The 14,229-nt window shown below is 41.1% G+C and overlaps 1 protein-coding gene and 1 long non-coding RNA gene across 7 annotated transcripts in view; one reads left to right on the top strand and one right to left on the bottom strand.

Moving 5' to 3' along the window:
* The window catches only part of LDLRAD4 (low density lipoprotein receptor class A domain containing 4), a 427,294-nt gene that overhangs the window by 243,565 nt on the left and 169,500 nt on the right, over positions 1–14,229 (bottom strand). For all 6 annotated transcript variants that reach the window (XM_073331676.2, XM_073331675.2, XM_073331677.2 and 3 more), the window contains one exon: positions 9,709–10,170. In XM_073331676.2, the coding sequence (XP_073187777.1) occupies positions 9,709–9,748 (40 nt within the window). In that variant the 5' untranslated portion in view covers positions 9,749–10,170. The remainder of the gene's footprint in view (positions 1–9,708; positions 10,171–14,229) is intronic.
* Positions 1–14,229, top strand: part of LOC140906865 (uncharacterized) — a 37,103-nt gene that overhangs the window by 21,957 nt on the left and 917 nt on the right. The window lies entirely within an intron of this gene.

The following is a 14,229-nucleotide window of genomic DNA, read 5'->3' as shown; positions in this document are numbered from 1 at the left end:
TTCTGGAGTCACACTTCCTGCTTTTAATGGTATAGTATACCCTGCTTTCTGCACCACACAGACAAGTGTATAATAGCTTCTAAAAACAATATTATGTTTGGCAAGAACGTTACATTCCTCCACAAAAGAAACCTATTTCTTTATAGGTACTACCAATCTCTTGAATTAACCACAGAGAAGTTTTTACTATTATTCTGCCACTATCTTGGCAGATCACACGCCTCTCAAAATTCTTGCTCTGAGCAATTGGGAGCGGATATTTGTAACTGAGCATATGGAGCATTTCTTTTGAAATAAACAAATCAAGTATAATAAGTCTCAGAAGGGGGAAAAATATAGTGAGTCATCCACAATCTCCAATTTTTCCATTTAAATCAAGGACTGACTGAATACACAGCCAGTCTGTAAATTCATCTTCAGCCAGTATAAATTACAGGTTTATATAGTCTAAGCCTCCAGGATAAACAGACAATTTCTTAACCGGTCATATCCCAAACAAGTCTTCCATGCTTTTCTGAAGCTACCACCTTGTCCTATTTGTAGTGCTCCCTCTCCCACTACCACAGTATGCATACATCTACACACACACACGCACGCGCACACAGAGTCATAAGAGTCATCTCACTCTCAGAAGCTCTGATTGAAGATCTGGCTGTGTACCATTCTTGGCTGGGTTCATCTTTAAAATGTGGAATTCCTCTTTACTTAACAAAGCTCCCTCTATTCCCGCCCTTAAATCAAAATGGAGTCACTTTGTAGTGTAGAAAATGGGAACATCACAGACACAAAGAATGGTTTACCTTCCTCCAAAGAGGATTCAAAACTGGACAGAAAACATTAGGACAAAATGAGAACAAGTTCAGAATCAAAGAGTCCATGGCCAGTTCTCACATCCCTTATGTTTCTCTGTTCTTTCTTACACAGCATCTGCTCTTTAAGATTTACTACCTCCTTGATTTATTTTTGCTCTGGTTTTATTTAGACAATTGTTACCTGTTACCATGGCAGTGTTGTACTGAATGAGTCACATGACAAACTTACATTTTTAGGTACTTAGAACAGCTGCAAGGAGCTGATTGAAACTTCCTGATCTTCAACCGCTTGGCCCAGTCAGAAGCTGGAGAAGCAAGGAAACTACTGTAACTTCCACCATATACCTTCTGGAGATGGGGTGCAGGGAGGTCAGGTGTAGTGGAGTTCCACTGGACCACACTCCTTCCTGTTAACACCTTTAACGTGCCCCCTCACATTGGGGATATGAGGCAGCTGGCACAAGAGGCAGCCTTGCTGCCGCTGCCAACTTTCTGCAAGTAGTCAGTTTCCCTACACAAGGGTTTCTCCCCAATGCTGTTTCCAGGCCATTTTGTTTATACAAAATAGGCTCAGCAAACTGGAGAATCCAGCTCAAAATTCTCATTTAAAAAGTAAGTCTCTAGCCCTTGTGGCTGTGAACATAACTTTAGGAATGTGAACAGAGGGCAGTTACGACTGTCTGAGTCTACAGACAGCTTGAAATAACAGCTAAGAAGTATACATTGTCTCATTTACTCATATCTGTTCTATTAGGTTTTTATACCGCACTCATTACCAGAGTATCAGAGCACCTGGGGTTGAGTAAGCTCTAAAGTCTAATTATGACAACTTAAATATCAGGAAAGAAGAGGAGTGATCACATTTTGGGTGGAATCTTTGTTGTTGTTTTGTTGTTAACTAGGTAGAGCCTGGTTGCGGGCTATGCTTCAGAGACAGCCAATTCCTTCTGGCCAACCTGCCCCCTATTTTAAAACTCAGCAGTTTCCACTGGATACAAACCTGTCTTGAAAAGGACCAATATCTAAAAGAATGAAGGTTTGTAAAGATATACGTGTACCTTTTCTTTCTTTCCCTAATAAAATGGAATCGTTCTGAGTGCAGGTAACAAGCTGGCAGTGTTTGTAAACTACCCAAGTGATGCTAGAAACTTGAGTAAATGTTGCTTACTCATTGCTGCTGATGATTCGATAGTCCACTGCGAAAAGGGAAGTTCCTTCGAGGGAAAACCTCAACCCTGAGCTGGGAAGTCCTTGGGGAGGAAACCTGGGAGTAAGCCAAGCCTGGGGAGAAGGCTTGGCCTGGATTTTAAATTGTTTCACTAGGAGTGCCTTTTATAAATAAAGCCAAACCCCAGGAATGGGGCAAATTTTAGCCCTCTGGAACTCGTGTGGAATACAATAGAAGAAGGCTGAGGGGAACCACTAGCTAACAGAGGGATTTTTTGTGTACCTACTCACAAGAAAGCTTTGGTTTAAGAACAATTATAACTGGCAAGCAATTAATCGACGTGTGATTTGACCTATTCTAGTGCTCACTGAAAAATAATGGGGTAATATATTGATACCTCCACAGACCCCACAAGATCTCAGAAAATGTAAATAATTATCTTATACAATTATAGGCATTTCTACAGCTTATGAATACATAAAATAGCATAACAACATAGTTGTGTATGTTTCCGTTGAAAGTTTCTTTTTCTTTATTTAATGGAAATTAAAAAAAAAACGGTATTACGTCAAATGGTCGGTCTGAAACCAATCAGCAAAATATTAGACTTTTGACCAAACCCTACCAATTTAATAGGAGTTGCATTTGTGAAAGCAGAATTTGGCCTAGCATTCTTCATTTGCATCACTGCACTGACAGTAGGGATCTGCTTTCCCATATTTTTCTTGCCTCCACCCAATTAACCAAAGATGTAATAAACATGATGCATCAGCTTCAGCTCTAAAAAGGACACAGGAAAGTACTAAAAATTAAATGGGTTTTCCAGCCAATTCCCCTTTGGCAGCCACCAACTGTTTCTGGCTGTGCTTACTTTACTATATTAACATTGTCTTTGTTTTGGTTACCTCCATGTTTCTGAATCAGCATGGTCACTGTCATCATCGATATTGTCAGCAATATCCTGTCCTGGCTCCACGCGGCTCCCAGAAGCGGCCAGCATGTCCGGCTCCTCAGCACGGGGCAGCCACGGGGGCTCCATGTACTGACCCTGCCCCTAGCGCCATCTCCACAGTTCCTACTGGCCAGGTACTCCACCCCAGAGCCCACACCCCCAGCCAGAGCCCACACCCCCTCCCACACTCCTGCCCCAGCCTGGAGCCCCCTCCCACACCCTGAACCCTTCATTTCTGGCCCCATCCCAGATCCCTCACCCCCTCCTGCACCCTAACCCCCTACCTCAGCCCAGAGCCCCCTCTCATACCCCCCTCCCATATCTTGAACCCCTCATTTCTGACCCCACCCCAGAGCCCTCACCCGCTCCCGCACCCTAACCCCCGACCCCAGCCTGGAGCCCCCTCCCACACCCTGAACGCCTCATTTCTGGCCCCACACCAGAGCCCGTACCCCCAGCCGGAGCCCTCACCCCCTCCCATACCCCAATCACCTGCCCCAGCCCAGTGACAGTGAGTGAGGGTGGGTGAGAGTGAGCGACGGAAGGAGGGGGGAATGGAGTGAGAGGAGATGGGGCCTCAGAGAAGGGGTGTGGGCAGGGGGGCAGCCTCAGGGCAGGGGGCAGATCAAGAGTGTTCAGTTCTGTGCAATTAGAAAGTTGGCAACTCTACTTTTCCCTGGGCCTCTTCCTAGTGCTGTGCCCCTCCTCTTGTGGCGCATAGTGGACGATGGTTGTCCCTGGCGACCTAATCCACGGGTCGCAGCAGGGTAAGGAGTCTTGGCTCTGTGCTGCAGACCTCCCCTGGCAATGCCTTCCTGGCATAATCCCTCTTCAGCAACAAGTGCATGTCTGCTCCTCCCCGTCTACCCCCTTCTGTGCTGAAATCACCCTCTTTTAAGTCTCTCCAATTGGAGCATGCCCAGTAAGCCTGTCCATGCATGGTTTCTTGGGCCCAGAGTTGTTCCTGCACTCTTAACTCTCCAACATGGGTTTTATTCAAGGCATCACAAGTGACTTCTTTCCTCTCTCTGACTTTTTGGGGGAAGATTGATTCATTTTAAAAAGCAGGTATTTAGAAGCCAGAGGACATTACTTACCCAGTGGATCTTGATTATAGTTCAGCCCCCAAATTTGAGGATGAACTAACTACAGTGCAGGTAGGGTAAGAGCACTGACATGTTCAGATAGCATCTTCTTGCATAACACATCTGTTTCTTGTGTATTATCTGCTTACTTTACTGACAAAAGTAAGTGTAACTGCTTGTTACTCCTGTCAGCTACTCAGAGCCAATGTGCAATGGCTTCTTTTCTGGCTCATGCATTATCAAATGAATTGCTACATTCAAAATGCAAAATCTTCATCATTAGTAATGATGCATGAGCCAGCAAGAACACAGCTGGACTTCCATACCCCATCTTTTTCCCCTTATAAAATGAATAATCATGTTTAATTAGGGAGAAACTACAAATACAATGGCACTTGTACAGTCAATTTTCATTTTAAAGTATCCCTTTTAATTTTCTGAGTTTTACTTGAAGAACACTGCATTCATTTTGCCCAGTCAAGAAAATCCACCCTTTTTACTGTGATAAAAAAATTGAAATATATCTAATGTGCTCTTCAATGGAGCATAGAAAGGTATAAAATATGATCCAATGGCTGAAAGTTGAAGCTAGACAAATTCAAAATGGAAATAAAACATGAATATTGAATGGTGAGAGTAATTAACCACTGGAATAATTTACCAAGGATCATGGTGGGCTCTCTCCATCACTGACAATTCTGAAGTCATGATTGGATGTTTTTCTAAAAGATATGCCCTAGGAATTATTTTGGGGAAGTTCTATGGCCCGTATTATACAGGAGGTCAAACTAGATGATCAGAATGGTCCCTTCTGGCAATAAGTATTCAGTACACATTCTGCTGTGTGCATCAAAATCTATAAAGGTGTCCACTGAAAATATAAAATTCTCCATCTGTATGAAATGAATGGCTATTTGTATATGGAAAATACAGCTTACTAAAGTCAATATTTGTTCAGTAATTGATTAGAAGATTCCAGGGTAGATTGATTTAAATCTAACAATGCTGTAATTGACAATTATCACTATCACATGGCACTGTCATTGCTGAATAGCTTTATGAGTAGCTTTCTTATCTGTAATGACAGCAATTATTTTAAAGTATTTAAGCCTGAGAAATAGACCTGTGGAATATACGTTACCATATTTAAACTAGTTTCATTTCACTATGTTTTTCTCAATCGTACTGAGTGCAATATACTTAGATTGTAAGCTCTTGGGGCAGGGATCATGTATTCTTCTGCATACTGAAGTGCAGAGAATACTATCAGAGCTCAACATATAACACATCTGCAAATCAAATATTTAATAACTATAGCAGAATGCAATCTACTATTATCTGCGTTCTAAGGGGCATTAACAAAATACAATCAGTATCTCCCAAGAATTAAGAGGCAGTGAGAGACTTGTCTGTGACACACTAATCTTAAAAATTCACAAACGGGGGATTGTATCCAATTAGTTCATTTTATCACTGAAATATGTTATTGTCATGGTAAACTCATATGTTATGTCATATATAATCAATGTGAAATGAATAGATATAAGTAGGATAGGACTATAGGATATAAGGTTGACAAGTATATAGGAGTGATGAGTGTGTATTAGGTATATAAGTAAAACAAGACAGTAATGTAAGGCCTACAGGCTAAGGCCTGTAAGATTTCAGCTTAGCCACACTAGGACTCAGGCTTAAGGAGACTTGATATGAGTGAGTGACCTAAGACTGACCCTATGCCATGAAAGCTACAAGATTACTACAAAGAATGTTCCAATAGGTGATGTTATGGAAAAATAGACCACACGACACCTGACTGTAACTCATGAAAAGTTCTGTTCTGAGCACAGGTTGCCCTGGAAACAGGTTGACTTAAATGCTAATAAGAAAAAGGTGAACTAAGAGAATGGCCTATAGAAAGTGGAGCACTTCCAAAATTCCTGGGGTGTGTAAGTACAGATAAGAAAAAGGAGGGTTGGAACCCTCATGCATGTGCATAAGGTGTTAGGCATGGTCAGAACAACAAGATAAAAGAGGTGCTCTGGCTGAGATAAAGTGGGAAGACCTGGAGGGAAGACCTCATTGGGACAACCCAAGCCGGAACCATCCTTCTACGACAACCACCTGTTGAGAGATCCACTAGAATCTATATAGCATCTTTGGATATGTGAAATGGCCTCTCAGGTTTTATACCCAAATGTGAGATTGTAACCCTAATTATCTGCTTAGTAAAACTTATAATACAGACAAAACTTCTTACTTATGATTGTGCGTGTGGTCACGGTCTTCGTTCTTCATGTGTTCCTAGAGCCTCCAAATCTAAGGGTGATTTCTATGCTATTAATCTTAAAACTGTGGCCGCACAGAAGCCAGACTCACTGTGCTTTACCACAGAATTATTAATCAATTCAAAATGAAAATAAAGGCTACAGAATTGTGATTGTACAAGCAATTCCTGAGTACCCAGGAAGGTCAGACTGACCTAACGAGGCAGATGCAAACATGCCTGCCACAGAAAGGAGAGTGAATGTTCTGTACATTCAAGTAGTGTTTTTCAAAAGTAGTTTTTTCATTATAGTTGGATATCTGAGCCTACCACCAGTGGTGGCCATCTTGCTAGAACGTCATGTAAATTTGTGACCATGGCAGAGTGGTAGCCCAGTGTCAATCTATAAATGAATTTCCAACTCCCTTTAATAGTATCTTTAGTGCTATTATATTTTATTTACTAGAACAGATTTGAAAAATGCTTATATTGTTTTACACTGAGCTGCCAATGACTTCACTTTTGAGAAAGATGGCTACTGCCAGCATTTACCTCAAAAAGGTTAACTACATATTTAGAGATGAGGAAAAGTCTGGCTTTGTTTTTGCAAAAGTTTTGTCAAGTTTTGTAAAGACAATATCACGAGTGGTTTGGCTCTGGGTCGTGTTTATCCAGATTCCCAAATTTCAGAGGTAATTGGATAAATGATTCTCACTTTGACCTAACTTTAATTGCCATTAAAAGCTGTCATTATATATGTAGTATTGTGCTTCTCACAGTACCCTGAGAATGCTGAGATAGTTGGACAGAGCAGAATGGGTAATATATTCCTTTAACACTCAAGCATTTCTATACTATTTACTTATTTTTATCTATTATGTCTCTATCCACACAGAGAATATCACACAAGAAGAAAGTTTCAATGAAAGCTGTGCATTCAACAAAATCATGGAGGGGGGGGGCATAACTAAATGCTGCTCCAGTAAAAATGGTATTAATATTGTGAACATATAATAAACTGAATCTGTTTCTTATCAATTATTTTTATTGAGTAGAAGAAATGGTAATGGACAGTGGGTTGCAGATTTATATAAAGACTACTCTCTGTTGAGGGACTAGATAATTCAGGGAACTGGTAATGGGATACTGAGCTTTTCACCTCTAAGTCAGCCATTCAGATCAGTACATAGTAAGTACAGACAAAAAGCTGTTACTGTCAGATGCTATTGGGTTATCTATGTGAAATGATTTAATTACTTCAGTCCATTTCTTAGGGATAAGTGATCACATCACCAAACAAATACATAAATTATAGTTTGGCAGCCTTGACAGCTGTCCCAACAAAATGAGCATGGAGACTGGACTGAACTACCCTCTTAGTCTTAACAGTAGGCCTTCCAGGCTCAGGGTTAAAACCTTTTGGTGAGCTGGTGAGCCTTGATGTACCATAATGGATAAACAGAAGCATAATGTCTTCCAAGGTTCCTTTCACCAACACTTAATTCAGCTGTAAAGTGAAAGTGTTTATTAGTCTCCTTGTAGCTATAGTTGCTCTCCCTTAGAACTGCTAGGCTCAACACTGACACATATTTCAAAGCTTCTTTATTGTACATATAAATGCTAATGAGGCAAATAACTGCCTTTTTCGTACGCTCACACCCTCCCCCTCACTACAGACTACACTAACTGCAGAATATCATTGTATTACTTTGTTGTGAGGGTAAACCACCACTCCCATCATTGAAGTAAGTGTGGGATGTGGGAGCAATAGTACACTGCTAACATTACATTTTAATTGCAACTGTTAAATTAAAATAAAAATGTCTTTAAATGCATTCCTGGGCATTTCTCTAAGGAACACTCACCTACCCATGCAATTAACTCACAAGCTGTCCACTGAATGTCATTGTTTATCTCTAGATATTGTACTGAAATAACAACAAGGAAGCAAATGCAGAAAGTAGTTTGAAACAAGTTTGAAGAAAATATGTTTTTCTCCTTGTCATAACGTAAAGGGATGAGTTTTCAACTTGGTTCCTTTACAAGTCACCTGAATCTACGGTGTGTGCATATATACCTATAAACGTATTTAAACACTTTAGTCACTCTTCACTATGGAAGAGTCCCCTAATGCCTTTATGTAAGGGCAGCTCCCTAAGAGTATAGTTTTTTGTTTTGAGGAAGAAAGGGTAATCCCTTATGAGACAGAGTGAACATTGCACACCACACTACAATACAACATAACCTCATTTAGAGAAAGCTTTAAACCCTAGTATCATGTTTCTTCAATATAAAAATAACTGGATTTAGGGTTACTCTCAAATTCAGGCAAGAAAGAGTGGGAAGTATGTCTGTGCTGAGGAAGCTGCCACCAGAAAGGACAATTGGGATTCTACCCTTGGAAAAACCTTTATTTTTCCGTCCTAGGAAAAGTTACCAGTCCAGCCAGGAATATTGATGAAAGTAGCTCTGAAACAGGGACATTATTCTTTCTTGGGTATATGTATCCAAAAAATAATAACCAATAATAATAATAATGAAAATTCAGTAATTCGTCACCTGATTTAAAAATGGGAAAAATGCACGTTACACGTCCTATACTTAATTTGTGCTGTGGTACTAGACCATTATCTAAATTCTTCTAAAGACACAGAAATTCCAGTAGAATTTTCAGCCAGTTCCTGCTGGTTCTCAGTTGGCCAGTAGGCTTGGAACAAAGCAACAGGGTCCATTGCCCACCCCACCCCACCCCACCCCCCTTAGAAATCAAGAGAGACATACAGAAAGATTATAATGGAATTTCTAATGGACTTTTCACTAGAAGATTTCTTGAGAAGAAAGTACAGCCTTATTGGCTTTTTTATTTTGTTTCCAACACACCTACAGGAAAATAAATTTGAACTAAAGGCTAAATACCTAATTAAAGCAAGAGTGGCCCAAATGACAATCATGTGGCAAATTCAGCCCATGGACATCACTTGCATATGGAGATACAGCCCATGGAGACTACAAAATCCAATATGCAGCAGCTCTGTTTGAGACGAGACAGGGCACTTTGCCTGTTGTGACCTGTAGTCTCTCCAGGACTCACTTCCATATTAAAAATAAGAGCAGCTGTAATCTGTTACATTTTATGCAATTTAGGTGGCCCCTCCTGCCTCTGGCAAGTTTTCAATGAAACACTTGGATCAGCGAAGTTTGGGGGCTCCCTTCCGAAGGCACGCAGCCATCAATTTCAAAGAACTTAAAATAACTGAACGAAAAGCTGCGTTAGTCTCTGTTATCTTATAGGAGTTGAATTATTTATATCAATGAATGTAATGCTCACCACCAGTGCTGTCTACTGCCACATATTTATGCCACTTATTTTCCCAAACAACAGCAATCAGCCCAGAAATTATTAGTTTAATGATAGCAACAGTCCTTACCTGTGAAAGCATTTGTGGCCTGAAAACCAGCTTCCTGCATACTGCTCTCCCAGCGAAGCTTGTGATTCCAATCTTAACCTGTCCTTACTAGAGGCAACTGCGAGGCTTGAAGCTGTCAAGTCACTTCCATCTTAGCTTGTCACAGTCCATTTGTCTCCCCATTCCCGCATTTGGCATCATCCAATTCCCACCTGCTCCCAGGTCCTTTGAGCCGTAGGTACAAGGGATATGCACTGAGCCCAAACAGCAAACGTACGACGCTCACCTCAGCCGTCCAGCCAGTGGATTTTGGCCATCATGAATTTGAAAGTGAAGACAATTGTCACACTGAGATTGTATTTCCTTTTTAAAATTTAGTTCTAATCCACTGTTCATCCAGCATCATTTTTTTGGGATTGAGCCACTTGTGATGTTCAATTGTCTTGTCTCTCTTGTGCTTCTCTCCCTCTTCAGGCGCACTCACTGAGAAATTAAAAAAAGAAGAGATTATGTTTCCTGATGACCTCTAGAAACATTAATATTAATAGACTCCGGGGAACAAAAAAACCCCAAAACACATGATCAGAGATTGATTGTACACATTAAAGGAGATCTTCAGAAGGCAAATATTGTGATTTTGCTGAGATGCAAAGTGTGACCGCACAGCTCTTTGAAGTGCAAAGAGAAACAGTGCTGAGGGTGTCAGATGCATCGCTGAGAACATGATATGATTTACATTTCAAAAGCCATATTTAGTAGAGATGGGGGCAGCAGTACAATAACAAAATTGCAGTTAAAAGGGAAAAGGAAAAACACTTAAAGATCTCAAGTCTAGCCTATTCACAACCACAGTGAGGATAGCAGCATTTTATAAAGCTGCTTCCCTTCTTTTCTTGAGCAAAATGCAGAGTACTGCAGACTGTGAAACCTGCGTGTGTGCATCTAACAACTGACTTCCATGGTTAAAATCCCTTTGCTACAGGTGCTGTTAATTACTTGTTCAAAATCTTAGTTGAAGCACAGAAGATGCTACCTAGATGCTTAGCAAGGTTAAAAAACAGGTTATAGAGCAGTGATTCTCAACCAGGGGTCCCTGGGAGGCTATGATCAGGTTTTAAGGGGTCCGCCAAGAGGGACAGCGTTAGACTTGCTGGGGCCCAGAGCAGAAAGCCGAAGCCCCACCATATTTGAAGTCCAGGGCCCTGTGCCCCACCACCCAGGGCTGCAGCTGAAGCCTGAACAATGTAGCTTTGCGGGGGCCCCCATTACTTGGGATCCCAGGCAACTGCCCTGCTTGCTACCCCCTAACACTGGCCCTGGCTTTTATATGTAGAAAACCAGTTATTGTGGCACTGGTGGCCGGTGGAGTTTTTATAGCATGTTGGGGGACCCTCAGAAAGAAAAAGGTTGAGAATCCCTGAGGACAAAGGGGGCTGAACTTCTCCCCAGTACTTGTTATTCTCTCGAGGAGAATTAAGGAACAGGCATCTGTGAATGACTATACATGTTAAGTAGGAGGGTGACCAGACTATTTCAACTAGGACATACATTTAGTCTCATTATGGGGACACCAGTAGGGTGCATATGGGATGGTTTTGGCAGCCAGGGAAGTATTTTGTGCATTTTGGGAGCAAGATTAGTCCAGAGGGATGAAGTAATGTTTCAGCATCTGAGACATTCTCTGGTTCAGGCACTTATTGCTGTGGGGTACAGGAAAGCCGACTGCTGAAGGAGGCTTAGAAGTGGGGTCCACTATGATCATCCCTCCCTCAATCCACCCATTGACAGTTTAGCTTCCTTCCTTCCATGCAGCAACCTCTGGTGCACCATTTCCTACTTGAAGGACACGCTCAATGCTGAGCTGTCTGACCCGATAAGAGCCTCCACAGGAACATAGGAATGGTCATACTGGATCAGACCCCAGGTCCCGCTAGTCCAATATATTGTCTCTGTCAGTGGCCACCACCAACTACTTCAGGGGATCTGCTTAAACCTTGTAGCATAAGGTTTAATATCCTGGATGGTACTGAACTATACAGGAGATTCTGACACTCTCTTTGGACTTACCTGCACAAGGATACTCAGGAAAGTTATACTGACTCAAATAAAGGAGTGATGTCAATGAGCATATATTAAAGTGCGCTAATCCCCTGCCCGGCTCTGCCAGGTTCACATTCAGCAGTCAAATGGCTGGCTTTAGATCACTTTAACTCCTCTTCCAAGGAGGCATACACACAATTTCAAGCACTTTACAATTTATGGGTACTGACTTCACGCTTTAGTTGATTCACTTTGGATTTCCTGAGTGGCCCTGTGTAGTTGTGCCTTTTGGAGCACCTTATGCTGCAAAGGGCACCAGTGCATGGGCAGCTGGTCCTCAGGTTCACCATTAAGGCCCTATCTTGATAGGCAAAAAGGGTCTGTTTGTTCTGTTAGCTCCGTGGAGTTAGCTTAATGCTCAGTTGACCACCCACCCTACCCAGGCGACACCATAGCCAGCAAATGGATGAGCCTGAGTCTCAATGGACTTTTTCATCATGTTAAGACAACATGTTTGAAAAACATATCCTTTCTGTCCATCAAGACACAGCCTGGGGTAAAGAGGGATGGCAGCTTGACTGGCTAACTACTCATATTCAAACTAGAGAGGCAAGGGGCAACATTATCAATGCAATCAGTCAAGACACCAAAGCTGTTTAGCAATTGTTCCAAATAGGCTTGTTCAGCATCCGTTACTTCTTCAGCTGGAGTGTTTATAGAGTTGTATGACATAGTGTAATAAGACTTGTATGCAGCATAGCTAGTGCATTAGACTTTCACCATTGGAGTTCTGGCTTAAAGTCTTAACTTAGGTGACAAGTAAAGAAAACTTCTGATATCTCAGGGACATATCCTGATATCACAAAACCATAATCTCACTTGGTACACAATAAGCTTCCCTCAAGAGACTCAGTACTGAACTAGCAGGGGTGCTGTAAGAGAGGATTACAGTGCTCTGGAAAACCATTTTGGGGAAGAATGCATCGTTCTGGCAGTCTGCAGGGCCAAAACCACTGCTAGAAATCAACTTCAGCATTTTAAAACTCTGTTTTAGAGTTGATTTAAATTCTTTTGATCGCTCAGATTTCCAATGCTTTCAAATGCTGAATGTAATTCATTCTGTCCTATATGGCAGCCAACCATCAAAACGGCAAATTTCCTATGATTTTTATAATATGGTATTTCATGCTACTAAAGTAAGTCAGTGATTTACTTGAGTTTACAATTAAGAGATAGTCATTGGAATTGCATGGAAACATTTTAGTACAAACTGAACTTGGACTTAAATAGCAGGGGATTTTTCTTTATTTTCTAAATACATGATTGTGTATACACACACACACGGGCGAGAACCTAGTTATCAAACTCCTTTTAGAAACAGTAGGCCAGGTCCTCAGCTATACCAATTTATACTAGCTGGCCCATAGATTTTAAACAAACTTTCTAAAAGGAGCTTGACAATATTTAAAAAAAAGATCAGTAACAACTGGAGACACACTATCACTATTATTGTAAATCCCAAGTTATTATTAATGTTATAATAGCCCCTAGGAGCCTCAATGAGGCTCAGGCTCCATTCTATTGATCAGATGCAAAACCACATCCATGATACAATGACTATATTTTGCTCCATCTATCATCTCCATTCCAATTCCTACAGGAATTCTGCTTCTAGTTCTGCTTCCACTTACACTACTGTGCTGTTATGCTAGTCTCAGAAGCAAAAGAAAACATTGTTTTAAAAAAATGTTGGTGTTTTAAAGATTTCTAGCTACTTATGCCTCCCATGATTGAAGCCCAGGAGACACTGACTAAGGAAGAGGGAAACTATATCCCTTTGCTTCTGTCCTCTCCACTCTGCTCAGATTTGTTAATGATTGGAAGATCAGAGAAAGACCATGCCATTTCCATACACAGAGAATATGGAAAATATTTTCACTGCTCAACACACTGCATAGAATAGTAAAGTCAGTTAGAGAGTCTCATGATAGATTTACCTACTCCTCCTTCTTTATCCCTTGCTATCTTCTTCTCTTCTGCCAGTGTTTGCCAAACACCACCAGCAGACGAGTTTACAAAAATGGAAATGAGAGAGAAAAGTGGCAGCAGTAGTGAGTGGATTTAAATCCTGTAATAATATTTACACACTGTACAATTGTTAAAGCCAATCCTCAGTGGGTCATACTCAAACAAGAAGTGCAACCGTATTTTTCCAATACTGATACCTTTGTAACATCTTAATTCAAAATATATTTAAAAAGTAAATATTGCAGGGTTCCCCCCCCCCCATTTCCTTCCACTGAGTATTGTCTGTTTCTTTGGCTGTGTGCTGTTCCCTTGGTGATAGATATGCAGTGAGAGCCAATTGATTGTATTCTCAGAAAGATCAGAGTTGTGGGCAGTATCTCCTGTGATAGCCATTTGCACGTGATGTCCAAAAAAAGAGTAAATACTTAGCTAAGATGTTTTTAAATCTATACCGGGAACAGCTACAATGAAAGC

Source organism: Lepidochelys kempii, chromosome 2 (genome assembly GCF_965140285.1).
Source record: "Lepidochelys kempii isolate rLepKem1 chromosome 2, rLepKem1.hap1, whole genome shotgun sequence".
Lineage (NCBI taxonomy): Eukaryota > Metazoa > Chordata > Testudines > Cheloniidae > Lepidochelys > Lepidochelys kempii.
Note: the sequence above shows the minus strand (reverse complement) of the source record. Positions and strands in the feature narration are given on the sequence as shown.